General features: G+C 46.0%; 1 protein-coding gene across 27 annotated transcripts in view; it reads right to left on the reverse strand.

Annotated features, from left to right (window-relative positions):
• Nucleotides 1-27,560, reverse strand: part of obscnb (obscurin, cytoskeletal calmodulin and titin-interacting RhoGEF b) — a 614,792-nt gene that overhangs the window by 17,351 nt on the left and 569,881 nt on the right. For 26 of the 27 annotated variants that reach the window (XM_078231785.1, XM_078231777.1, XM_078231827.1 and 23 more), the window contains 8 exons: nucleotides 24,875-27,458; nucleotides 19,747-19,884; nucleotides 15,882-15,992; nucleotides 13,433-13,600; nucleotides 12,815-12,937; nucleotides 8,725-8,886; nucleotides 4,346-4,424; nucleotides 973-1,212 (listed from right to left, as the gene is read on the reverse strand). In XM_078231785.1, the coding sequence (XP_078087911.1) occupies nucleotides 973-1,212; nucleotides 4,346-4,424; nucleotides 8,725-8,886; nucleotides 12,815-12,937; nucleotides 13,433-13,600; nucleotides 15,882-15,992; nucleotides 19,747-19,884; nucleotides 24,875-27,458 (3,605 nt within the window). The remainder of the gene's footprint in view (nucleotides 1-972; nucleotides 1,213-4,345; nucleotides 4,425-8,724; nucleotides 8,887-12,814; nucleotides 12,938-13,432; nucleotides 13,601-15,881; nucleotides 15,993-19,746; nucleotides 19,885-24,874; nucleotides 27,459-27,560) is intronic. The other variant, XM_078231700.1, reaches the window with a different exon arrangement.

Consider the following 27,560-nt stretch of genomic DNA (forward strand, 5'->3'; position numbering starts at 1 on the left):
AAGCCAGTTGCAAGGAGGCACTGACACCTTTCTGCCTGGAGTTAAGTTGAATATGACCATTCAGAAATGGGTGAGCATGTTATAATGCTGAACAAATGAGGAAACTATGTTAAATGGTGTATTTCTGTCCACTTATACCCTAGCAAAGCGGGTGCAATGTTTTTTTATTTGTTCAGGATGTTGGTATCCCTGGCTCGCCAGCATTTGTTGCCCATCCTTATGTGCAATTTTATTGCCTACTCTGATTACTAACTTACAGGTCCTGCCTCTGAATTTATCACCTAACTCCTTGCCTACCTCTAAGCTCTGGCACCCTGGCAGTGTCAGTCTGTCACCTAGCACTTTGCACTGCCCACCAGGCACCGGGCAGTGCCAAGGTGTTAGGGCCTGAGGGGGCATGGCTTACTGGAGGGGCGGGTCGATAGGGCATGGCAGGGGACCACTGCGCACTCTGCATTAAGGACTGGTGGGAGAGGGAGGGGGTAATTGGGGCTGGTCATGGGGGGTGGGGTCAGACCTGGGGGATGGTGGTCGAGGGCTGCGATGGGGGGGCCAGTGCGCATGCACTGATCTACCTACTGACAGCTGACAGCCTCTCGGGCAGGAATAGGCTCCTCCCCCCCCTTACCGGCGTGAATCCCCTGGCGACTCTGTAAAGCACCGTAAATTCATCCCATTAAGTCCGCCCAAAAAATGGGCGGGAAAATCTCTCGTTTTCCCACCAGTTGGGCACTTAGTTTCTTTGTGGGAAAATCGACCCCCTAACATTTACAGTAGGACCATCTGAGCACAAGTTGGTCTTAGCATTCACCTATGTACATTGAAACTCTACCAAACACCATAGATAATGAATATGGTCACCTTTGGATGAACAACACTCAGATAATAGCACTTTTACAGAAAGAAGCTGGAGAAGTTTGGACCAGCATGGCCAGGAGCAGAAATAAATTCTCTAAACTGATTCGTCTTTACCTTTCAGCCAAGTTGTGAAATAGCTCTTTCCCTTTGCAGAGTTCTTGGATCAAGACTAAGTATTTTGGTGTGATATAGGCACCGTGAAGCTGAACAATGTTGTTGTGATGGAGCTTCTTTAGGATTTCGTACTCCTTCAGGACAAATGGCTTATTCTGTTTCTTATAAGGAGTGATTTTAGCTGCAAGTGATTTTCCCGAGGAGTTTTCTGTACATTTCTTTATGATGCTGAAGCGTCCTCTTTTTAAAAAAAAATCAAACAATGTATAGAATTAAATGTAAAATAATGTAGCTAATCTAATTAACATAAAATAAACTAAATAAATAATAATAATTAAAAGTATTAATCATGATAATGTTACTATACTTCCAATCTTATTTAAAACCACCTTACCTTCCTCCCTTTAAAAAAAACTCCCAACAAAAAAACCCTTAAAAAATATTGTGGCCGGGAATTTCTTGAGAGTCGTAGCTGCTCCATTGCTGGATGTGTAGCGAAGACCACTTGTACACATAGAATTGGGATTTCTGCAGGCTTCTCTCGGGAACCTGTCTCGGGGGCAGGGAATTCAGATGGTGTTCGTAAAGCAGAAGTGGAAATGAATAGGGTTGGGAAGCATTTTCTGATCAGGGCCAGTGTGATCTCCTGGACTCGTTTCGATCGCCACAGGGGGTCGGAGAGGAATTTCCCAGATTTTTTTTTCCCCATATTGGCCCTGGGGTTTTCACTCTGGGTTTTCGCCTCTCCCTGGAGATCACATGGTCTGGAATGGGGGGGTGGGGGTGAGTTAATAGGTTGTGATGAACAAAGCATCGTAGCTGTGAGGGACAGCTCGGTGGATAGGATATTAGGATGTAGTTAGGCTGGAAAATTGGGCGGGGATCCTGGATTCAGGATTCAATCCTGGACCGGGGAGCGGCGCGGGCTTGGAGGGCCGAAGGGCCTGTTCCTGTGCTGTATTGTTCTTTGTTCTTTGTTCTGCCAAGATTAATACAGGGAAGCTGGAGGAAATTCGATGACCAGCCATGATCAAAATGAATGGCGGACAGGCTAGAAGGGCCGAATGGCCTACTCCTGCTTCTAGTTTGTATGTTTCTATGAAATTCCTGGCCAATTGCCTTTAACCCTGCATTTAGGACACCTCCAACTATTCATACACTCTATTAACAGTGGATCAAGGGCCCAGGAGGTTAAAATTCTTACCCCAAACCGTCCTCATTCCCAAGAGCTTCTGGCTAATAAGAGACTGGAAGTTCTCCATTGCAGGCAATGCCATCAGGGTAGTGTTGGCAACAATTGACAATTCATCCAACAGAGGCCCAGGAGCACCAAGGATCCCAGGCCACAGGTGAGGATGGAATTAGGGTGGCAGAGAGGAGGTTGCTGACTGAGAAGGAGGTGGAGGGGGCAGGTGGATGTGGTGTTTTTAGATTTCCAGAAGGCGTTCGATAAGGTGCCTCACAAAAGGTTGCTGCAGAAGATTGGGGTACACGGAGTTAGGGGTAAGGTGTTGGCGTGGATTGGGGATTGGCTATCTAACAGGAAGCAGAGAGTTGGGATAAATGGGTGCTTTTCTGGTTGGCTGTTGGTGACCAGTGGCGTGCCGCAGGGATCGGTGCTGGGGCCTCAATTGTTTACCATTTACATAGATGATCTGGAGGAGGGGACTGAATGTAGGCTATTCAAGTTTGCTGATGACACGAAGGTGAGTGGGAAAGCGAATTGCGTGGAGGACGCGGAAAGTCTGCAGAGAGATTTGGATAGGCTGAGCGAGTGGGCGAGGATCTGGCAGATGGAATATAACGTTAGCAAATGTGAGGTTATCCACTTTGGAAGAAATAATAGTAAATTGGAATATTATTTAAATGGAGGAAAATTACATCGTGCGACTGTGTAGAGGGACCTGGGGGTCCTTGTGCACGAATCGCAAAAACTCAGTCTGCAGGTGCAGCAGGTGATCAAGAAGGCGAATGGAATGTTGGCCTTTATCGCGAGGGGGATAGAATATAAAAGCAGGGAGGTCTTGCTGCAACTGTACAAGGCACTGGTGAGGCCGCAACTGGAGTACTGTGTGCAGTTTTGGTCCCCTTATTTGCGAAAGGATATATTGGCCTTGGAGGGAGTGCAGAGAAGGTTCACCGGGTTGATACCGGAGATGAGGGGAGTAGCTTATGAGGAGAGATTAAACAGATTGGGTCTGTACTCGTTGGAGTTTAGAAGGATGAGGGGTGATCTTATAGAGACATATAAGATAATGAAGGGGCTGGATAGGGTAGAGGTGGAGAGATTCTTTCCACTTAGAAGGGAAACCAGAACTAGAGGGCACAGCCTCAAAATAAGGGGGGGCCGGTTCAGAACAGAGTTGAGGGGGAACTTCTTCTCTCAGAGGGTAGTGAATCTCTGGAATTCTCTGCCCATTGAAGTGGTGGAGGCTTCCTCGTTGAATATGTTTAAATCACAGGTAGATAGTTTTCTGATCGATAAGGGAATTAGGGGATATGGGGAGCAGGCGGGTAAGTGGAACTGATTTGCTTCAGATCAGCCATGATCTTGTTGAATGGCGGGGCAGGCTCGAAGGGCCAGATGGCCTACTCCTGCTCCTATTTCTTATGTTCTTATGTTTGGATGAAAGGGCAGGTTGGCTAATGCTAGGTCCCTTGATCAGACACTAAGTCTGGAAAGATGGACTCCCTCCCCCATCCCTTCCACAAAGCCTGCAGCTTTTGGGATTCCTGCATGGAGTCTGCCCTGTCTGCTATTGGTTAAATACCAAAGATAACAGGAATGAGGCTGTTAAGTGGGCACTAACGTCATTGATGAGCCTTCCCAACCCAGACTTAATTGGGGCAGAGGCAGGAAGGCAGTGGGGTCTCCACCCGGCACCCTCCAGCCTGATTAAATGTTCCCTTCCCAACTTTCAAACTCACTTCAGGTGGTAAGTGTTAAATGAAGACAATGGAGTGCCTTCTTTTAGATCATAATTAAAGTTTGGATGATCAAAAACGTGGGATCAATCAGTAAAATGAAGATAGAAGATGAAACATGATCCTGTTGAACAATTGACCAGGCTAGAACTGCATGGCCTATTCTCATTTCTCATGTTCATAAGTGGTTACCTGTATGAACTCATATCCCCAATTCTAGTAAATTATGCAAACTATAACTCTTTGCCTATAGCTGTATCCTCCAGTACATAACTCACGTTTTATCTTTTGTGCATATTTCCGACAATGTGCTATCTTTTACGTAATTAATTCCAGCCTACGTTTTATGCTCTATGTTAAGCCAATCATGTCTATGCATTATTTTGCAACTTGCACAATCCAGTTTGCCTATGTTATCCACACTTTATGTGAAGGATAATTCATGTACCTGTTTATCTCTGTGAAAAATGTATATGTCTGATGCACTGATGCTAGCTTCTCTCCATGTACACTATGTGACTCTACTTCTAAAAGAAAAGAGAAAAGAAAGGAAGAAAATTAAAAATGTAATGAAGGAACATTTCAGAAAATAAACTGTCACATTTTTGAATGGTAATCAGGGGACAAACTCTCCACTGGTTAAAGTCTTGACTGGTACAAAGGAAGATATTGTGGTTGTTCGAGTTAAATGGTCTCAGTCTCAGGACATCACTGAAGGAGTTCCTCAGGGTAGTGTCCGAGGCCCAACCATGGACCCAACCAGGGTAGTGTCCTAGGCCCAACCACGTTCAGCTGCTTCATCAATGATCTTCCCTCTATCGTAAGGTCAGAAGTGACGATGTTTGCTGATGTTCGCACAATGTTCAGCACCATTTATAACTCACAGAATCTCTACAATGCAGAATAGGCCAATTGACCCATCGAGTCTGCACCGACTCTCTGACAGATTATCATACCCAGGCCTTCTCCCCCATATCCCTGTAACCCCACACATTTACCATGGCTGGTCTACCTAACCTACACACCTTTGAACACTAAGGGGCAATTTAGCATGGCCAATCCACCTAACCTGCACATCTTTGGACTGTGGGAGGAAACCGGAGCACCCGGAGGAAACCAACGCAGACACGGGGAGAATTTGCAAACTCCACACAGACAGTTAGCTAAGGCCGGAATTGAACACGGGACCTTGGAGCTGTGAGGCAGCAGTGCTAACCACTGTGCTGCCCAACTCCGCAGATACTGAAGCAGTCCATGTCCAAATGCAACAAGATCTGGACAACATTCAGGCTTGGGCTGATAAGTTGCAAGTTATATTCGCTCCACATAAATACCAGGCAATGACCATCTCCAAAAGAGAATTCAACCATCTCATCATGACATTCAATGGCATTACCATTGCTGAATCCTCCACTATCAAAATCCTGAGGGATTACCATTGACTAGAAGCTGAATTGAACCAGCCATTTAAATACTGTGGCTACAAGAGCAAGTCAGAAACTAGAACTTCTGCTGAGAATAACTCACCTCCTGACTCCCCAAATCCAAGTCAGGGATATGAGGGAATACCCTCCACTTGCTTGGTCGAGTGCAGCTCTAACGCCACTCAGTCCAGGACAAAGCAGCCCACTTGAGTGACACCCCATCCACCACCTTAAAGATTCACTCCTTCCACTGCCAATGCACCGTGGCAGCATGGTGTACAACTTACAGGTATTCCAGCTGAAGTCTAACTAGTGTCTTGCATACATTCAGCATAATCTTTTTGCTCTTGTACTCTATTTCCACATTAATAAAGCCTAGAATACTTTCTGCTTTATTAACTGCTCCCTCCAGATATCCTGCCACCTTCAATGACCTCTGCACATATACACCCAGGTCCATCTGCTCCTGCACCTCTTTAAGAATTTGGTTTATTTTATGTTGTCTCTCGATGTTCTTCCGATCAAAATGCATCAATTCACATTTCTCCGCATTGAACTTTATTTGTCACCTCAAAAACAGAAAATGCTGGAAAATGTCAGCAGGTCTGACAGCATCTGTGGGAAGAGAATAGAGCCCCGTTTCGAGTCGAGATGACCCTTCGTTAGAATGTTCTAACAAAGGGTCATCTGGACTCGAAATGTTGGCTCTATTCTCCTCAGAGATGCTGTCAGACCTGCTGACATTTTCCAGCATTTTCTGTTTTTGTTTCAGATTCCAGCATCCACAATATTTTGCTTTTATTTATTTGTCACACATCTGCCAACTGCACCAACTTGTCTATGTCCTTTTGAAGTTTTATATTGTCCTCTTCACAGTTTACAATACTTCCTATAATAATAACCAGATAATCTATTTATCGTGAAGTTGTTTGAGGGATCAACATTTGCCAGGATAGCAGGGATAACTCCTTTGCTTATCTTTGAAGTAGTGCCATGGAATCTTTTATATTCAATACAAATTGGTATTGAACAAATTGTTGAGTCTGCAGGCTGACAAACCCCCAGGTCTGGATGGACTTCATCTTAAGGCCTTGAAAGAAGTGGTTAATGAGATCGTCGATGCATTGGTTTTAATTTTCCAAAATTCTCTATATTTGTAGACGGTCCCATTTGATTGGAGGATAGCAATGGGAGGGAGGCAGAAACTACAGGTCAGTTAGCCTAACATTTGTTACAGGGAAAATGCTAGAAGCCATTATTAAAGATGCTATAGCAGGGCACTTGGAAAAAAAGGTAATCAGGCAGAGTCAACATGGGTTTGTGAAAGGTAAATCATGCTTAATCAATTTATTGGCGTTCTTTGAAGGAGTCATAAGTGCTGTGGATAAAGGGGAACCAATGGATGTACTTAGATTTTCAAAAGGCATTTGATAAGGTGCCACATCAAAGGTTACTGTGAAAAATAAAAGCTTGTGGTGTAGGGAGGTAACATGAATGGAATGAGGATTGGCTAGCTAACAGGAAACGGTGTGTTGGAATAAATTGTTTTTTTTGGTTGGCAGTATGTGGTAAGTGATGTGCCACAGGGATCAGTGCTGGGGCCTCAACATTTTATAATCTATATAATGACTTGGATGATGGGATTAAAGATACGGTTGCCTACAACGTTTGCCAACGACACAAAAATAGGGTAGGTAAGCGAATTGTGAAGTGGATGTAAGGAGGATACTAAGGGACATGGATAGGTTAAGTGAGTGGGCAAAAATCTGGCAAGTGGCATACAATTATGGACAAATGTGAAATTGTCCACTTTGACAGGAAGAATAAAGAAGCTTATTATCTAAATGGTGAGGGATTGCAAGGCTCTGAGGTGCAGAGGAATTTGGGTGTCATAGTCCATGAATCACAAAAGGCCAACACACAGGTTCAGCAAGTTATTAGAACATAAGAACTAGGAGCAGGAGTAGGCCATCTAGCCCCTCGAGCCTGCTCCACCATTCAATAAGAGCATGGCTGATCTTTTCGTGGACTCAGCTCCACTTAGGAATTAGCTATTAGGAAAGCTAATAGAATGTTATTGTTTATTGTGAGGGGAATTGATTACAAAAAGTAGGGAGATTATACTTCAGTTGTACACGGCATTGGTGAGACCACATCTGGAGTCGTATGCACATTATTGGTCTCCTTATTTAAGGAAAGATGTAAATGCTCTAGAAGCAGTTGAGGTTGACTGACCAATACCAGGAATGGGTGGGTTGTCTTATGAGGAAAGGTTGGAGATTTTAGGTTGGCATCCACTAAAATTTAGAAGATTAAGAGGTGACTTGATTGAAACCTTTAAGATTCTGAAGGGTATTGGCCATGGAGAGGATGTTTTCTTTTGTCAGAGAATCTAGAACTAGGGGTCACTGTTTTAAGACAAGTCTCATTTAAGAGAGAGATGAAGTGAACTGTTTTCTCGCAGAGAGCCATGAGTCTCTGGAACTCTCTTCCTCAAAAGGCAGTGGAAGCAGAATCTTTGAATATTTTTAAGGCAGAACTAGATAGATTCTTGATTAACAAGGGGGTGAAAGGTTATTGGGGTAGGCAGGAATTGGGGTTGAGGTTGCAATCCAATCAGTCATGATCTTATTAATGGCGGAGATGGCTCGAGGGTCTGGGTGGTCTACTCCTGCTCCTAATTCATATGTTCGCTTGCACATTCATCTGTGAATGCAAATGGGAACTTTGTTTAAGATCTCGTCCAAAAGATGGCGTCTCTAACAATGCAGTATTGCGTTGGAGCTCAAGCCAAGATTTTTGGGCTCAAGTCTTGGAAGAGGACTTAAACACACAACCGTCTGACCCAGAGTCAAAAGAGCTTTCAACTGAGTAACAACTGACATGAGAGTGGAGGCTCATGTGGAATGTAAACATTGGCACAGATCAGTTGGAGTCTTAACAACACCAGGTTAAAGTCCAACAGGTTTATTTGGTAGCAAATACCATTAGCTTTCGGAGCGCTGCTCCTTCGTCAGATGGAGTGGAAATGTGCTCTCAAACAGGGCACAGAGACACAAAAATCAAGTTACAGAATACTGATTAGAATGCGAATCCCTACAACCAGCCAGATCTTAAAGATACAGACAATGTGGGTGGAGGGAGCATTAAGCACAGGTTAAAGAGATATGTATTGTCTCCAGACAGGACAGCCTGCAAGTCCAGGAGGCAAGCTGTGGGGGTTACTGATAATGTGACATAAATCCAACATCCCGGTTTAGGCCGTCCTCATGTGTGCGGAACGACAGATCAGTTGGGCAGAGGTATTTTTTCTCTGCTCTAAATTCTATGTAATTGATTATCTTTCAGGTAAAGTCAAATACTGATACACTGTCGAACAGACTGGAGAGTGTTATGAGCTTACCTGTCTCCCCAATGATAACTTCAGCAGATGGTCTACTAAATTGTCCTTTCCCAGCTTTGTTGACATAAGCAACTCTATACGAATACGTTTCTTCCCTACGCAGGTTACTGGCATAAAAGCAGGATTCAGAAAGGTCAGATGCAACATTTTTCCACTCGTCACCTGAAAAAGGTCGCATTTTTGGGACAAAAATAATATATTATAATATGCTTTGACGCAGTTCAAGAGAAAGACTGATGTTACTGGGACAAAGTGATTGAGAAATATGGCAAGGTGGTAGATAAATAAGACTGCGCTAAGAAAACTGGAGGGGTCATTTGGCCCATTGTGTCCATTTTGGTCACAAAAGAGCTATCCAGCCTAAGGGAATAGGGGAGAGCCTAAATGAATACTTTGCATCGGTATTCACGAAGGAGAGGGGCGTGTTAACCGGGAGTGTCTCGGAGGGAGGTGTTGACCCGTTAGAGAAAATCTCCATTACAGGAGAGGAAGTGTTAGGTTTTTTAGGGAACATTGAAACTGACAAAGCCCCAGGGCCTGATGGCATCTATCCTCGACTGCTCAGGGAGACGAGAGGTGAAATTGCTGGGCCTCTGACGGAAATTTTTGTCGCTTCTTTGGACACGGGTGAGGTCCCTGAGGATTGGAGGATAGCGAATGTGGTCCCGTTGTTTAAGAAGGGTAGCAGGGATAACCCAGGAAATTATAGGCCGGTGAGCTTGACGTCCGTGGTAGGGAAGTTGTTGGAGAGGATTCTTAGAGACAGGATGTATGTGCATTTAGAACGAAACAATCTCATTAGTGACAGACAGCATGGTTTTGTAAGAGGGAGGTCGTGCCTTACAAATTTGGTGGAGTTTTTTGAGGAAGTGACAAAAACGGTTGATGAAGGAAGGGCCGTGGATGTCGTCTATATGGATTTCAGTAAGGCATTTGACAAAGTCCCACATGGCAGGTTGGTTAAGAAGGTTAAGGCTCATGGGATACAAGGAGAAGTGGCTAGATGGGTGGAGAACTGGCTTGGCCATAGGAGACAGAGGATAGTGGTCGAAGGGTCTTTTTCCGGCTGGAGGTCTGTGACCAGTGGTGTTCCGCAGGGCTCTGTACTGGGACCTCTGCTATTTGTGATATATATAAATGATTTGGAAGAAGGTGTAACTGGTGTAATCAGCAAGTTTGCGGATGACACGAAGATGGCTGGAATTGCGGATAGCGAAGAGCATTGTCGGGCGATACAGCAGGATATAGATAGGCTGGAAAATTGGGCGGAGGGGTGGCAGATGGAGTTTAATCCGGATAAATGCGAAGTGATGCATTTTGGAAGAAATAATGTAGGGAGGAGTTATACAATAAATGGCAGAGTCATCAGGAGCATAGAAACACAGAGGGACCTAGGTGTGCAAGTCCACAAATCCTTGAAGGTGGCGACACAGGTGGAGAAGGTGGTGAAGAAGGCATATGGTATGCTTGCCTTTATAGGACGGGGTATAGAGTATAAAAGCTGGAGTCTGATGATGCAGCTGTATAGAACGCTGGTTAGGCCACATTTGGAGTACTGCGTCCAGTTCTGGTCGCCGCACTACCAGAAGGACGTGGAGGCATTGGAGAGAGTGCAGAGAAGGTTTACCAGGATGTTGCCTGGTATGGAGGGTCTTAGCTATGAGGAGAGATTGGGTAGACTGGGGTTGTTCTCCTTGGAAAGACGGAGAATGAGGGGAGATCTAATAGAGGTATACAAGATTATGAAGGGTATAGATAGGGTGAACAGTGGGAAGCTTTTTCCCAGGTCGGAGGTGACGATCACGAGGGGTCACGGGCTCAAGCTGAGAGGGGCGAAGTATAACTCAGACATCAGAGGGACGTTTTTTACACAGAGGGTGGTGGGGGCCTGGAATGCGCTGCCAAGTAGGGTGGTAGAGGCAGGCACGCTGACATCGTTTAAGACTTACCTGGATAGTCACATGAGCAGCCTGGGAATGGAGGGATACAAACGATTGGTCTAGTTGGACCAAGGAACGGCACAGGCTTGGAGGGCTGAAGGGCCTGTTTCCTGTGCTGTACTTTGTTCTTTGTTCTACCTTTCAACTGTTGGTCCATAGCTTTGTAGGTTCTTAAACATTTTTGGAGCTTAGCATTATATTTTCCCATGCACCAATTAGTGTACAGGGAAAAAAGTATGTTTGTGTGTTGAAACAGCGCAGAAAGGAATTTCATTTAAGTGACGGGGTTGATTTTGAGCTCGCATTCTCCGCCTGCGGGAATAGTGGTGCGTGCTGAAAATCCCGAGCTGAACCTATCCATGTCCCTGAGTCCTCTCCGGTCCCCCTGAGCAGCGCAAACCGCGGATGGTGCTGGCTGCCTGAGTGCTCACATCCAAAACTCCCCTCAGAGGTTAAGGTGCCATTTTCACACTACTGTAGACCTGTTGTAAATACTGTGTGGGCTCAATACCTGGAGAGAGTGCTCGCTAATGACATGCTAATGGATTAAAATGAGCATTCTGCCGTTCTGCGGCATGTTTCAGACCATCTGACCTTTCAGACCACTAGTGAGGGGCGGGAAGATTGGAACTTGGAAACTTGCTGGCGCAAATTGCACCCTCTGAAGTGTGAGAATGGCAGTGCTATGTCCCTCCCACCCTCTTGCAAGGAGCACCCTTGGGGGAGGGGTCCCAGATAGCCATTTCGGGGAGAGGGCTCGGGAGGGATCACTTGTAGGCCTTTGCTACCCGTCATGTTGGGGCACCCCTTGCTCTAAAGGGGTTGTGAAAGCTAGTGTGCAGGCAGCACTTCCCGTGTCCTCCTTCCTGGGTTCCTGTCCATATCGCAGCTGAGAGAGTGACCTTCCTTAGCGGGGGCTGGCAAGAGGGTGGGAGAGACATAGCACTGCCATTCTCACACTCCACGGGGCTGAAGCACGGGTGAGCACAGTGGTTCCCCAAGCTTGGTGGCATGAACAGACATAGTGGTGGCTCTGTGGGTGAACAAAGTGAAATTTATCGATAAACATTTGGAACAAAATGGTGACCTTACTGCAACCGTGCCTATATTCACCCGTGCCCACTAAGTGCCTACAATTTCACCCTCCCACTAGACCTAGGTGTTTCCCAGGATCCACAGTTGAAGTTGAGGCAGCCTGCTAACTTCCACGCTCATTGGCCCAAAACGACTTTGGTGAGTGCCTCCTTGGCGGGGTGAGACCTTGAGGGTCCAGGCCTGCTCTTGGTCAAAGAGCAATGTATCCATACTCATTCATGTATGAACGGGAGAAACACCCATCCCTAGTCCTCCAGGATGTCCTTTAACTGGAAGGGGTAGGGTCTCAACGAAGGTCAAAGAAGGACTTAGCACTTGTATGCTGGCTTTGAGATGGAGGGAAATCTGTAAACGACATGCTCACTTCAATTCTTTCATTTATTCACAGAGGCGTCGACGATACAGGTGGCAGGCAACCCTGCCTTGGCAATGGCTCTCATCCAGATGAGGAGATGGAGGGGCAGCTGGCACAGAGCCATGACGAGCAAGTGCCTGAGCAGCAAGACACAATGGGACCTCTGGAAGGTCAAGATGCTGACGAACGTAGGCCACTGCAACTGTGAGCATCGCTCTGAAGATGGGTATATCATTAGTGATGCTGTTATCTAAAGATGAGTGCAAGGTAATGTCCTGGGAAATAATTGCTTACATCTGCAAGCTTCTCCAGTATGAGTTGTACAAGGACCCTGGAGGAGTGATGCAGAGATTCTGGTTTGAAATGTGTGAATGTGTCTCCAGGTGCCATTTAAAATGGTGCCAGGATCTTCGGTTCCATGTGGTAATGGCGGGGTGAGCGACTTCCTGTTCGTTCCACCACGACATTTGCTGAGCTCTTTGCTGATGCATAATTAACAAGCTCAAAAACGTAAGATCATGTACATTCACCCACCCCGCTGCTCAGCGGGAACCATGCCGAATTTCCCATTCGGAGTCTTCAGAATGGAAATTCAACCCCTTGTGTCAGATACAAGTGAAGTGTCATGCTTTCCCAATTGTGCAATCATCAGTGATATAACTCTTTTCACTGTGCCAAACAAAGTGACATCTGTACTTACCCTTTCTCTTGCACTCAATAACGTACACGATTGGAGTGTTAGTGATAAGCGGCTTCCATATTACTAGAGCTCCATCTTCATAGACCTGTGCTATTTCAGGAGAATCGGGGCGACAAGGCACAACTATAAATAGAAAGAAAGTGAAGTCAACTTGGCCAAAAAGACTACTAACCATTCATCAAAAAAGTGAATACATTCTCGCCATGCCTTTAGTGTACCAAGTAATTTGTAATAACTTTCCCTGTCCCAATTTTATCCTTTCCTCGCCTGAAAGCACTGAATTCCACACTTCAATTCCATTCAATATCTCCTCCAAGTGCCCATTTTTATATGTACTCGGCTATTCAAATATAAGACGGTACTTCAGGTTATAAAGCCACTCCCACCCCTCATCCTGACTTCATTTGGAATACAGACAGGTATACTTTTCATATAAGGTTCACAAGCTTGCATCAGGAGTGACTAGTTCATTTCCTCCCCCATCCCCAGCCCAGGATCAGCGATGCATTGTTCTATTTCTGACCTGGTTATCAGGTGAATGATTCATGGGATTGAGTGTAGCTTATGAGTGCTCTCCAGAGTTGGACAAAATTAGCAAATGTACACAGGGCTAATTACCTTCAAGATTCAGTAAACAGCAAGTTGAAGCTTTGCCTAAGCGGTTTTCAGCCACACATGTATATCTACCAAGATCATCCTCTGTCACATTTAGGATAGTTAAAAGCTGGCAATTTTTGCTTGTGGTTGATGACAGTATTCGATCACTGTAGCACACCAGCTGGTCCTCTATGGAAAATAATAAATCATGAAAAATAAATGAGTACTGGATTGAAACACATAAAATGTGAAACTTTCCATTGTCTATACTGCCGAATTGAGCAATATTTCGTATCACTGAAATAAAAACTGAACATGGTGGAAGTAATCAGCAGGTTGGACAGCGGCTGTGGAGAGAGAAACAGAGACGTTGATTCATCTATTTTGAATCTAAGTGCCCACACATTACAGGAAAACTGGAGTGGCTGTGAGGTGGGATTCACTCACCTGATTTGCTTAAATTTATGCAGAGCGTGTGACAAACCCACATTCTGGATGTTGAGAGATCTGGGCACCCTTTTTAAAGGGAGCCTAATCTCCGCTCTGACAGGCAGGTGTCCCTCACCCCCACAATGGAAATGGTGACACCCTTCCCCCTGCTGACCTAAGGAGCACTACCCACCCCTCATCAAACAGGGGCATCCTCCCCCCACCACGGAAAGAATGGGCCACCCATCCCCTAACACCACACAGGCATGAGGGTGACCCTGCCCCAGCCAGAGGCCGCAACACCCCCCCTCTGCGCACCCCCCTCCTCCCCCAATAAGAGAGAGACACTCTAAGATGGACCCTCCTCAGGATCCCCCAGTGTGGCAACCTTGCACTGGCCACTGGCACCCTGTAATCCAAGGGGCATCAAAGAGATAAGTGCAGTGTCCTTGTACCTCTTTGACGCTGGGAGACTGCAGAGGGAGAGACCCCTGAGGATCCTTGGGGTTAGGTGGCCACAGAAGGGGGGCAAACGGTTGTCCTTGGCACGCTCCCTTGAGATGGGGGTCTAGTGGCTAGATTGCCCCTTTGAGCCCTGGGAAACCGGTACATCACTCTTAGCGTGATGATTTCAAAGTCTTTATTCTGGTCTGCGTACTGTGGGGTGTGCTCGTCATTCTAATCTCCATGCCCCCCCCCCAGATACCTGGCAGGCTTTCAGATCCCAGCAGCACTCCATTCTGCAGCTGGGATGCCCCTTTCTCTCGCTCTGAAGCTGCAGGTGTGAGAAGACCCCTTTTCCAGTCCTCTGACTGACACTTTCACTTTGGGGGTGGGAGGGGCGTGGTGGCAGGGTTCCTTCTCCACAGCTGCTCACTCAGCCCCATTTTTAACACTGCATTTATTCCTAGAATCAGAGCATTGCTAGAAAGCACAAATGCTTGGAACTCCTTTGAAGTCCTTTGCATTCCTTTGAAAAACTTTGCTTTTATTCAATCTCATAGTGCAGTCTAACAAGGTATTGATCGACAGCTTAATGGTTTTTGCACAGCATGCGGAATTTATCTTTCTCTTCATGGTTGAATATATCTGAATTACCCCCATTGCTCCTAATTACGATGTTTACACAGGAGAAGAACTGAGAGCATTTTGCTGCTTTTGTACCTGCCTGAGCGAAAGGTCTATCTGTTTTACAGGAGAATGGCCACAGGAGATTCCTGCACTGCCTATCTAGTCCTCTTGCTCTGTCAGGTGGTCACCCATTTCCTTCCTGCCTGTGGAGTCTTAGCCTGTGGTGTGGCCACCTCTCTATACATGCTATTCACAATACTCTCTGCCTCGTGGGTGCTCCACAGTGTCCTCAGCTCACTGCTCCAGCTTCGAAACCCAAGCTTCCAGGAGCTACAGAACCATAAAAACAAAAACAAATGCTGTCAATTTTAAAACAGAACCTAAAGGCAGGACCAATAAAACAAGGTTTAAAAAAATGTTCAACAATATTTTCTTTCCTTTTATTAAACCAATTTTGACCTCTCCTCTGAAAGTAATGGCCCTTGAGTAAAATACTGGAAGGCAACCGGCAACGGTGGAACCATAATCCAGCAAAGTGACCATTCCAGATGTATATGACTATATGATAATGTCAGCAGTATATCTGATTGTGAAAGCCTCCAACAGATAACTAACTGCTTTGCGATCATGAGTAGGAACCCACCCAACCTGGGGTACTGAGGTAAACCATAGCCCCCATTTAGCAACCACAGCTGAGAGATCATTTAACTGAGTACAGAATGAAAGATAGATAGCCATATGAACGGAGTGGGAATGGAGGAATACAAAAGAATGGTCTAGTTTGGACCAGGGAGCGGCACGGGCTTGGAGGACCGAAGGGCCTGTTCCTGTGCTGTACTGTTCTTTGTTCTTCGAAAGATTCCTTGTGGACTGAAAGGCTCCTGTATTCATTAGTTTAGCAATCGATATTCAGGTTTTCTTTTGAAACAGGAATCAAAAATGTAGAAATGTAATATAAAATAGATCTAACCTTTGAACCACAGTATGTCAGGGTTTGGGTATCCTGAAGGTCTGCAGGACAAGGTCACAGACTGACTCAAAACAACTGACTGGTTTATGAGGTCTTCGAGAAATGATGGTGCTGAAAGGGAAAGGGAGATAAGTTACCATATTCCAAGAGTAAGAAAAGAATTGACAAAGTTGATTTGCACAAATCATTCAAATATAGAGAAGCAAGGTAAAACACAGATCAGAATGTTATGCTCCCATGGTGTGTTGGCAGGTGGGGCCGTATAAAATTGGGAGTAATGCCATTGGTACTTTTTCTGACATTGGCCTATTTTCCCCAGAGTCTACTGCAATTTTACATGTGGTGGGGAAGACATTTGGTGACCCACATGTCATTGGACCAACTGGGGTGGCACGGTAGCACAGTGGTTAGCACTGCTGCTTCTCAGCGCCAGGGACCCGGGTTCGATTCCCAGCTTAGGTCACTGTCTGTGTGGAGTTGGAACGTTCTCCCTGTGTTTGCGTGGGTTTCCTCCGGGTGTTCCGGTTTCCTCCCACATTCTGAAAGACGTGCTGGTTAGATGCATTGACCCGGACTGTGGCGACTAGGGGAATTTCACAGCAACTTCATTGCAGTGTTAATGTAAGCCTTACTTGTGACTAATAAATAAACTTGAATAAATAAATAAATCTCTTAAGTGGTCAAATAATGGCCACTTAGTGGTCTATTCCAGCCCTGTCACAACTTTTCCCATGGTAGGCAGAGGAGAGAGCCCTTTTGAAGCCTGTCATGATTCACTCCTTCAGCAACTGGTGGGAAAGGGGAGATGTATCCTCCTTCAGAGGCCCTCTGGGCCCACTGGAAGCCTCCCAGTTCCCCTTCCCACCTTGGCTCCTCACCGGGCCTTCTAGCCTGGTTTTGCTGAGAACCACCCCAACTTACCTCTCTATCTGGCTGCAACGACAATTTCAGTTGGGACCAACAGTGGTCATTGCTCCCGGTGGTGCTGCTGAGGTCAGGCAGCTGCCAATCATTTGATTGGTTGGCAACTCATGGAGGTGGGGCTTCCTCCCCAGGGTGGAAGTCTCGTCCTGAGATAATTAATGCTCCTCTGTGTGCTAAATGCCAATGTGGCAGCCTCCTAAGTTCAACACTGACTCTTTTGCTGGGCACAGGAACTTCACCGACACACAAAATCCTGTCCATTTCATTGTAAAATTAGAGGAACATCTAATATTACTGCTCTGGTTCAGTGAGATTAATGCTGTATTGGCACTCTGCTTCCACTCGCACACTTTGTTTTCTCACTCGGCACTTCTCTGCAGTCAAAGTGCAGCGAATCGTTCAGAATACCTCTCTAAAATGGGTCTGTGGTGGCGAACAAAGAAGGTTTGACATTTTATATTTTCAATTTCAATTGAGAGCAGAGGAGTCATGAGACTTTGACTGACTGCACTCCAATAAGGTAATAAATGCCCTCAGAGTAAGCAGGGAACTCAGCCACAACTCTTTTACAGCAAGAACAAGAGATGTTTGGGAATGATTAACATGGAAGTTCCGAATGAATGGATTCATGCCCTTTGGGACATGTTTCTGGCAAAAGAAAAAATTGAAGTACAGAATGAGAAGGCAGAATTGAGTAATAAGAGAATAATTGCCTAGTGGACTTAGAAGGGCAAAAAGGGGTCACGAAATGTCCTTGGCAGACAGGATTAAGGAGAATCCTAAGGCATTTTATACATACGTTAGGAACAAGAGGGTTGTTAGGGAAAGAATCGGACCTCTCGGGGACAAAGGAGGGGACTTATGCTCAGAACCAAAGGAAGTAGGTGAGATCCTAAACGAATACTTTGCATCAGTATTCACAAAGGAGAGGGATATGTTGACTGGTCTCAGAGAGATGTGTTGACCCGTTAGAAAAAATGTCAATTACAAGGGAGGAAGTGTGAGGTTTTTTAGGAAACATTAAGACAGACAAATCCCCAGGGCCAGATGGCATCTATCCTAGACTCCTCAGGGAGGCGAGAGATGCAATTGCTGGGCCTCCAACAGAAATCTTTGTCTCTTCACTGGACACAGGTGTGGTCTCAGAGGATTGGAGGATAGCAAATGTGGTCCCGTTATTTAAGAAGGGTAGCAAGGATAACCCGGATAATTATAGGCCGGTGAGCTTGACGTCCGTGGTAGGGAAGTTGTTGGAGAAGATTCTTAGTGATAGGGATATATGCGCATTTAGAACTGAATAATCTCATTAGTGATAGACAGCATGGTTTTGTACGAGGGAGGTCATGCCTCACAAATTTGGTTGAGTTTTTTGAGGAGGTGACAAAAACGATTGACGAGGGAAGGGCCGTGGATGTCGTCTATATGGATTTTAGTAAAGCGTTTGACAAGGTCCCTCATGGCAGGCTGGTACAAAAGGTTAAATCTCATGGGATAAAATGTGAGCTAGCTAGATGGGTGGAGAACTGGCTTAGCCATAGAAGACAGAGGGTAGCAGTGGAGGGGTCTTTTTCCAGTTGGAGGTCTGTGACTAGTGGTGTTCCGCAGGGCTCTGTACTGGGACCTCTGCTGTTTGTGATATATATAAATGATTTGGAGGAAGATGTAGCTGGTGTGATCAGTAAGATTGCGGACGACACGAAGATTGCTGGAGTTGCGGATAGTGATGAACATTGTCAGAAAATACAGCAGGATATAGATAGACTGGAACATTGGGCGGAGAAATGGCAGATGGAATTTAATCCAGATAAATGCGAAGTGATGCATTTTGGTAGATCTAATGTAAGGGGGAGCTATACAATAAATGGCAGAACCATCAGGGGTATAGACACACAGAGGGACCTGGGTGTACAAGTCCACAGATCCTTAAAGGTGGCAGCACAGGTGGAGAGGGTGGTGAAGAAAGCATATGGCATGCTTGCCCTTATTGGACGGGGCATAGAATATAAAAGTTGGCATATGATGTTGCAGCTGAATAGAACGATGGTTAGGCCACATTTGGAATACTGCGTCCAGTTCTGGTCGGCACACTATCAGAAGGACGTGGAGGCTTTGGAGAGAGTACAGAGAAGGTTTACCAGGATGTTGCCTGGTATGGAGGGTCTTAGCCATGAGGAGAGATTGGGTAAACTGGGGTTGTTCTCCCTGGAAAGACGGAGGATGAGGGGCGACCTAATAGAGGTGTATAAAATTATGAAGGGCATAGATAGGGTGAACAGTGGGAAGCTTTTTCCCAGGTCGGAGGTGACGAACACAAGGGGTCATGGGTTCAAGGTGAGGGGGGCAAGTTTCAACACAGATGTCAGGGGGACGTATTTTACACAGAGGGTGGTGGGGGCCTGGAATGCACTGCCAAGCAAGGTGATTGAGGCGGACACGCTGGGATCGTTTAAGACTTATCTAGATAGCCACATGAACAGACTGGGAATAGAGGGATACAAAAAAATGGTCTGGTGGGCACATGAGCGGCGCAGGCTTGGAGGGCCGAAGGGCCTGTTCCTGTGCTGTATTGTTCTTTGTTCTTAGTGGAAAACTGTCTTCTCTTGTTCACAAAATATCTTAAGATTCTTGTGTGAACACAACCTGCTAAACTAAACAGAAATCATTTATAAAAATTATACATAAAGTACTTGTAACTAACTTGTTCCTCACATAAGAAAAACACATGAATTGGCTGCAAAGACAGTGAGTTCTGAGGGTCTGCCCCAAAAATGAAAGGATTAAACGCACCTTTCTCATTCTTCGATAAAAGCAATTTACAGCTAATTTTAAGTTAACAGCTGAAAATCTCCTCATTTGACAGGAAAGTCCATCATCAGGTATCCTGTGCTACTACTTATACACATTGCTTAGAGTAAAATATGAAATATTAAGAGAAGCTTACATGCATCAGCAATACCTTTTTCCTTTGCTTTCGAACTGGGAAGCTTGAATGAAAACAGTCTAGATTTCTTCTTCAAGAAACTGCTGGAATTGTCTTTGGTGTCTGTTGATTGTTCACTCACCTGCTTTTTGGCTATGACTGCAAAGAATTATAATATGGTTAATGTAATCTTAATCTTTCATTAGGACAATTCATATGCAGACCTTCTTGGAGGAAATGATTTCGATTAACCTTATGTCCTTTATTATATTTACAGGTGCAATTCACCATAGGCCAGAAGAAATTAGGTAGCTATTCAAATTTTCCATTTATTTTTTAGTCCCAATTGTGCGATCATTTATTTCTTTGAATCTTACTGCAATGTAGAGTGAACTAGTCCACCATGTTAAATAATCAGATCATAAAGCATAGTCATAATCATTAATCATTTTGTGCCCACTGACAATGAGCTTCTATAATCAAATGGGGTACTGCCAAATACTTCCTGGTCTCTGTCTGTGTAGTTCTTTAATCTGATATTAGAGATGAAGGAATGGACACTTCGGGCCCTATTTTACCATTTTGATTCTAAGTGCTGGGCTGACTTGGAACCGGGAGTGTTTCAGATCCGACTTTTAGACCCGTTCTCTGGCGCCCCCATACGCACTCTGCCTGCAAAAATATCAGCAATTCCGAATCTCGCTGCAGAAGTCTGTGGGCAGGGCTTAACACACCCAAAACACTGCAGCTTCGATCGGCGCCTCCAACTGTGCGTGCGCAGGAAATAAAAGATAAAATACATCTCCCCTGCCACATCACTCCTGGGCCGGATAATGCCTCCCTCTGGCCCCCACAGACATTGTCCCACACCCACAACATTACTGACCCCCTTATCCCCCCACCCCCTCCGCCACTTAAACCGATTGCAGGCCCCTCCCCTCTTCCCCCCCACTGATCTCAGGCAGAGTGGCAGCGGACCCCTCCCACCCCCCCCACCAATCTCAAGCAGAGAGCCATCGGATGCTGGGCACTTACCTCCTCAATAACTGGTGCGCCCAAATTGGACTTTTCTGGAGCATGTCTGTTTAGCGCCGATTCTGGATGGGTGAACATGGTGGCAAAGGGGGAAGTGCCAGCAAGATTGGGCGTGCAGCCCATTAAGTCAATTTAAATGCATGCCAATGCATTTAAATGGCCGTCACACTCGTTTCGGGCGCGGTCCTGATCGCGGCCAGTTTCGGGCCTTGGTAAAGGGGGAACCGGCGCGGTGGCGGGCACGGATCGCGCTACTCGCCTCATGCCCGACTTTACCAAGTTTTCGCGCCAAGAAACAGGCACAACTTGATGGTAAAATCAGGCCTTCAGGGCGGGATGTTACGGCCTTGCTCGTCCCGAAACTGTAAAATCCTGCCCGAGGTCAATGGACTTTTCCATGGTCCGCCCCTCGCCCGCTCTGATTCCCGTGGCGGGCGGGCTGGTAAAATCCGGCCTTATTCTTAAAATCTATACAACTGAGGCTATCAGATTCAAGTGTCACATAGACCTCACACTAACCTATTGATCTAGGGAAGTCATTAGCCATTATGGCTGTGATAGTAAAATATTTCATGCACACTAACCTAGAAAACTAATAAAGCCACCCAATGTCCTGTAAGGAAAGCTGCCATTTTCCCAAGAGCTTTACAGCCCATTGAGACTGAGGTGTATCGTTGCACAAACTTTGTGATTTAGGCAGTAGTGTAGCCAATATTTCTTCATCTGCATTTAAAGGAAGGATAATGGTGGGGGTGGGGGTATTTTGAGCCTGTGCTCTCTCTGTGTGGGAATGGCAGCAGCGGAGGCTCAAGATCCGGCAAAACCAGGACAATCGCAAATCTCACTGGCAAGGTCACGATCTCTGACGTGAACCGGATTTTAATACATTTTAATAAATTTACACACCCAGATTCACCCAGATCATGAAGGGGTCGGACGCTGGCGATGTTCGGGGGTTAGGGGGACGGTGCTGGCACTGATTGTTTGGGGGGAGGGGGGTGAGAAATGGTTCTGATGACTGTGATGTTTGGGGGGTTTGGGATGCTGGCTCTGATCACGTGAGGGTGTGTGTGTGTGTGTGGGAGGGGAGGGGGGGGGGGCGGGGAGGGAAACAGAGAGAAGCTGGCTCTAATCATGGGGTGGGGGAGCCCCTGAGACTTCCGTAGTGGGATGTGGGCAAAGTTATTTTTTACCTTGCTTTGGGGCACCCTTCAAGAACGGCACCCCGATCTCAGTGCAGCCCAACTTTGCTGGTGTTTTTAGGCCCCACCCTTCAAAATGACAGCATGAAACACACCCATCTGGTTTTTTTTTGACAAAGTGTCAGAAGATCAGGAGAGAAAATCAGTGTGTTTTCTGCATCTTCAGAAAAACACGTTGATTATCAGTCGGATCCTGATACTTTGCCAAATTCTGGTAAGATCTTCCCCAGTGGATGAAAGGGCAGCTAATTGTTGAAGTTGCAAAATTGACCACATCCTGTAAAATGAGTTTTAAAAACTGGCACTGTGTCTCTATAGGGGCCTGCAGGAATTCTTCACTGGAAAATTTTGAATTTTATATTAACAAAGATTATCTAGTAATTCGATTGCCTTGGTCGCATAGATAATGGACCTCTAAAATGGGTGTTATGGCCCTGAACGGTAATGATCCAATTACTAGGGCTGTGATTCCCAGGAACAGTAATAAAGGGCTGAACATTCTGCTCTGAGATGAACCGTATGCATAAATTCCTTCGAATTTGGCATAGCCATTATACTATTATCAATAATTAATGTTACGTTTCTCCATTGACATCAACTGCTTTAGGATAGGTGGTGTGGCTCTTTCACTTGGCTAAATTACCATTGTTTTTTTTCTGAAACAGATTCAACCTCATCACTTAGCTGCTAACAAAAGGCTAAAGAAAAAAGTTCAGATCAGGAACTGCACAATATACAATGCATGCAAGGAGGATTATAGAATTGTTGTATCATGTTCAACCCGTTAGGTCTGTGCTGGCTCTTTGCAAAAGCAGTTAATCTGCTCCCACTCCCCCACCATTTCCCCGTAGCCCTGCAAACATTTTCTTTTCAGATAATTATCCAATTCCCTTTTTAAGGCCTCAATTTAATCTCACCACACTCTCAGGCATTGAATTTTGAGACGTACTTTGATCAAGTGAGATTTTAATGTCTGTTAACTTACGGAAACTTGTTGAGCTGCATCAGAGGTGTATAAGGCAAGGTGTTCATGATAATCAAATGAATTGATAGGGTAGATAGAGAGAAACTATATCCTGTGACAATATTATGTAAGTGTGTTCAGAAAATATGCTTCCTTGTCACACTAAATGCTGCATAAGCTGTAAAATATTACTGGAAAAGCACTTATAAATCACCATGTTCAAAGGACTTTGAGTTTAGTAAATTGGCAACTCACTAAGGGGCTGATTTTACCAAATCGGGACTAAGTGCCGGGTGCGACCGTAAATCAGACCCGCGCCCGGCAGCCGCCCTCCAGCGCCCCCATACGCCTTTTTTCGGCGCGGGTCTAGTGGACGGGGCCTAGTATATTTGCATCAGTTGGAGCGCGCGCCCGGGCACGCAAAAAAAGGCACAGAGGGGACAGAGCCTATCTGCCGTTCATCCTCTGGTCGGGGGGGGGGAGGAGGTGTGACGTCTCATCCTCTGGAGGGGTGGGAGGGGAGGGGGTGTGACGTCTCATCCTCTGGAGGGGTGGGAGGGGAGGGGGTGTGACGTCTCATCCTCTGGTCGGGGTGGCGGGGGGGAGGGGGGGGGGGGGGTTCCCGCTGCGTGTCTGTGGCCGATCCCTCCTGGCACCATCACTGGTACACTACCAGCCACAGATTACTCTTCTCTGCAGGTGCGAGAGAGCGGGAGAGCGGGAGAGATGGCTGTGGCTGGTAGTGTACCAGTGATGGTGCCAGGAGGGATCAGCCGCAGACAGGCAGCGGAACCGCCCCGACCAGAGGATGATACGTCACACCCCCTCCACCACCCAGAGGATGAGACGTCACATCCCATCCCCCCACCACCCAGAGGATGAGGCGTTACACACCCTCCCCCCACCACCCAGAGGATGAGGCGTTACACCCCCTCCCCCCAGAGGATGAGATGTCACACCCCCTCCCCCCAGAGGATGAGACATCACACCCCCTCCCCCCACCACCCAGAGGATGAGACATCACACCCCCTCCCCCCCACCACCTGGAGGATGAGACGTCACACCCCCCCCCCCCGCCCCCAGAGGATGAGACATCACACCCCCTCCACCTCCCCCCACCACCCAGAGGATGAGACGTCACCCCCCTCCCACAAGAGGACGATGTGGGCCCACCCCCTCTCCTCACCACCCCCCCCTCCCCCCACCAGAGTTCCAACTGGGCCCACCCTCCCTCCTCCGGCAGACGCCAGCGGACCTGTGTGAAGCCCCCCGCTTCAGCCGTGGCTCGAAGTCAGTGTCCAGGTACATGCTGCAGGCTGTCGAAGGACTGAAGGTGAGCAGGAAGGATGGTGGAGGGAGACCACGATCGAGGTAGGTTAGGGGTGTGGTCTGCCGGGGGGGGGGGTCTGCCTCCCAGAGGGGTCTGACCCCGGGGGGAGGGGAGGGGGGGGGCGGAGTCTGCCGGGGTGGTTAGAGGGGGTGTCCGCGAAGGGTGGGCCTCGGCGATTCCCCTGCCGAATAAAAGTACAAGTTGGACTTTTATTTATCAGGTCGGTAAAGGTGCGGATGTGAATTGGGCCGAACGCTGGTAAAGGGGGAATTGATGGTAAAGTTGGGCGCGCGCTTCATTAAGTCGATTTTAATGCATGCAAATGCATTTAAGTCGTCGCACCGGCCGATTTGGGCGCGCACCGAAACGGCGCCCGAAACGGCCATTGGTAAAGGCACGATCCACTAGGAATCGGGTGCGGATTGCAGCATAGGCCCGACGCCCAACTTTACCGCCATTTCACACCCGAAAACGGGCGTGAAGTTTTGGTAAAATCGGGCCCTAAGTATGAAATCATTCTAACATTAACCCTCACTGTAATGAAAATGTAATCATACAACAATAAACAATTCCAAAGCAAATATCTCGCATGTCTCTTGGAAGATGTTTGGAACTTACATTCTTTTAAAGGGGGTATCAAAGGCACTTTCAAAACTTCCATGTACTGGTTCCCATGCAATTCCGTGTTCGATGGATCTGCGCTTTCCTGGGTCTTGCTCACATCCCCTTCTTTTCTCCTTCTCAATTTTGGTTTCTCTTTGCTTTTCATCTGCCATGAAAAGCGAGCAGGCAATGTCTGACTTTTCCTAGTTCCCCATGAATTTTGCAAATGTTTGCTTGAGTTTAAATCCCGCAAGACTGATAAAGAATATCGATTTCCTCCTCCACCTTCATCAAGTCGATGTAAACCTTTATCCCAATTTAGTGAAGCAGACCTATGAAACAATCTTAAGAGACTAGAACTGCCAAAGGTTTCTGAAGTAGACTTTGACAATGGGTCTGTGTGGGTTTCACTGCCAGTCAGACTTGTTTCACTTGAAGCAATTGGTGATTTTGCATCCTTTTGGTTTCTGAATGCTTTTTTTAGACTTTCAAAGCTTCGATGTATTTTGTTTTCCAGTGAGGATCTTTTCGATCTTTTTGTATTTTTTGATTCTCCTTCCTCAATATCTGATGTGGTCTCATCATCTTCAGTATCTTTGAGCAACTCCAATAAATCTGATTCCCATTCATCTGTGTTCAGATTCCAGGAACACTCATTTGCTGTTTCAGTCTCATCGCACAGTATTTCATATGAGCTGGTTGATGTCTGATCTAACTTTCCTTGTTCTTGACTATCCTTTTTGGTCTTTGTTTTCCTTGAAGGAGATGGTTCTTCAGATGTATGTGGCACTGGCAACGTTTTGGCTTGAGAAGTGCTTTCCTCTGCAAACTTTTGAGACTGTTCATATTCTAGTCCACAGCTGTATGGCTCTGATAGGTCAAAGTAATCTGTGTCTGGTTCTACTGCATCAAAGTATAAAGAGCTGACATTTTCACTTGAACATTGCTCCTGAGGTTCAGATGTTACAACAGAAGCAGCAACAGAGGAGATTTCACTCTCCAACTCAGAATCCATAGGACATTGAAAGTCATAAGGCCTGATCTCTGAAACATCTGAATGTGAATTAGTAGGTTCGTCATAATGCTGTTTTTTTGTTGTTATGGGCTCCAACTTGGGAGGCTCGAAAAGAGGTGAGCTCTCTGTATCTTCAGATGACTGTGAAAATTCACAGTCCTTGGTTTGCAGATCTGATGGTGGACTCTGGGGGGAATCACCTTCACTAGAGTCCATCTCTGAATGTTGATCATCAGTGTCTTTCCTGTCAGTAATCCAGGTTTTCCTCTCCATGTTGAGCTCTGTGTTCTCTCCTTTTTCTGACGAGTGTAAAGAAGCTGCATCAGCTTGCACAGATTGGTCAATCTCAAAAGGAATATTTTTTGTGGGGCATTCTGAAATATATTTTAAGTCTGTTAAAAAGGTGTCCTCTTCAGATAGGCAAACTATGTCACTCAATATGCTTTTGCACATTCCTGACTCCTGTGTAGCTGACTCTTGCACATCTAGGGAAACAGGCTGGGGTGTTAAGGTATCATGAACACTAGTTATTGTATTGGAGTTTGGATCTGACTGCTGGGGAAATGGCTCCCGCATTTCATTAACAGATTCTTTTGCTATAGTCTGAGCTAAGAACTCTGCTTCACATTCATCCAATGACTTGCTCCTCCTCGAACTTTCCTTGGGAGAATAAGCCACAATGTTGCCATCATCGCAAGATGTTGATCTTGCCAACTTTCCGGAGATGTGGCTTAAGGTTTCACCAAGTCTTTCAACATCAGATCTTCTGTCCTGGACAGACATCTGAAAGCACTCCAATAGTGGCTGGCGGAGGCCACTTACTTTTCCTTTTGTGTAACCTGCCTCTACGAAACGTTTTCTAGTTCTTTCAAGGCTCCTTGTGTATTTAGCATCTCTGGTGGAAATATCCCTATCCTCCAGCGTATCAGTATAGAAAGTACTTTTTATTAGATAATGCCTTGGTAAAAGTTTGGGTGATTGCTTGGTGTTTGTGTCCAGTAAGCTGCCTGGTCCTGGTAATTGAAGTGAGAGCGCACTATCAGCTGAAATGCCTCGAACTAAATTGTGAGTTGCTGTTCCCTCTACTCTTGAACAGTCTGAAATCTCTATAGTTGCTGCTTTAGAAATGGGATGCTTCATGGTTCTAGCGCTTGAATTCAGATCTTCATATGCTTCAGAATATTTATGTTGTGCTTTCATATCCTCTTCACATTCTGCACCTATTTCATGTTTTACATCTGCCTGCTTTTCAACAGGAGTACATCTGGTTAACTGTGGCCTATCGCTCTTGTGCTCACTGATATTTGGATCCAAGGAAGCAGACGACGGGGTTTCAAAATATTCACCTTCATTTGCAAAATATGGATGAAACAAAGCCTGATTGACATCTGGAGTATGGGCTGAACATGGTTCTGTCTGGTGAGTGCAGTCTTCAAAATCAGAAGAAGAACAACTACTTGCTGATGAGCTACTTTCATTAAGTAAGTGCTGATGCATGCCAAGAGAGAGGCCTTCAGAAGCCCCTTCCAAAAGTTGAGGAATTGACCTCATTGCAAGTACTGATTTGTAGCTCATGAGAGAGTGCTGAAAATAATACAAAGATGACACATTCAAAGGCTGAAGAAAATATGTTTTAAAAACAACAACCTGACTTTTTTAAAATCAAGAGTAGCTCCAAAAAAACTA

Source organism: Mustelus asterias, chromosome 2 (assembly GCF_964213995.1).
Source record: "Mustelus asterias chromosome 2, sMusAst1.hap1.1, whole genome shotgun sequence".
Taxonomy (NCBI): Eukaryota; Metazoa; Chordata; class Chondrichthyes; order Carcharhiniformes; family Triakidae; genus Mustelus; species Mustelus asterias.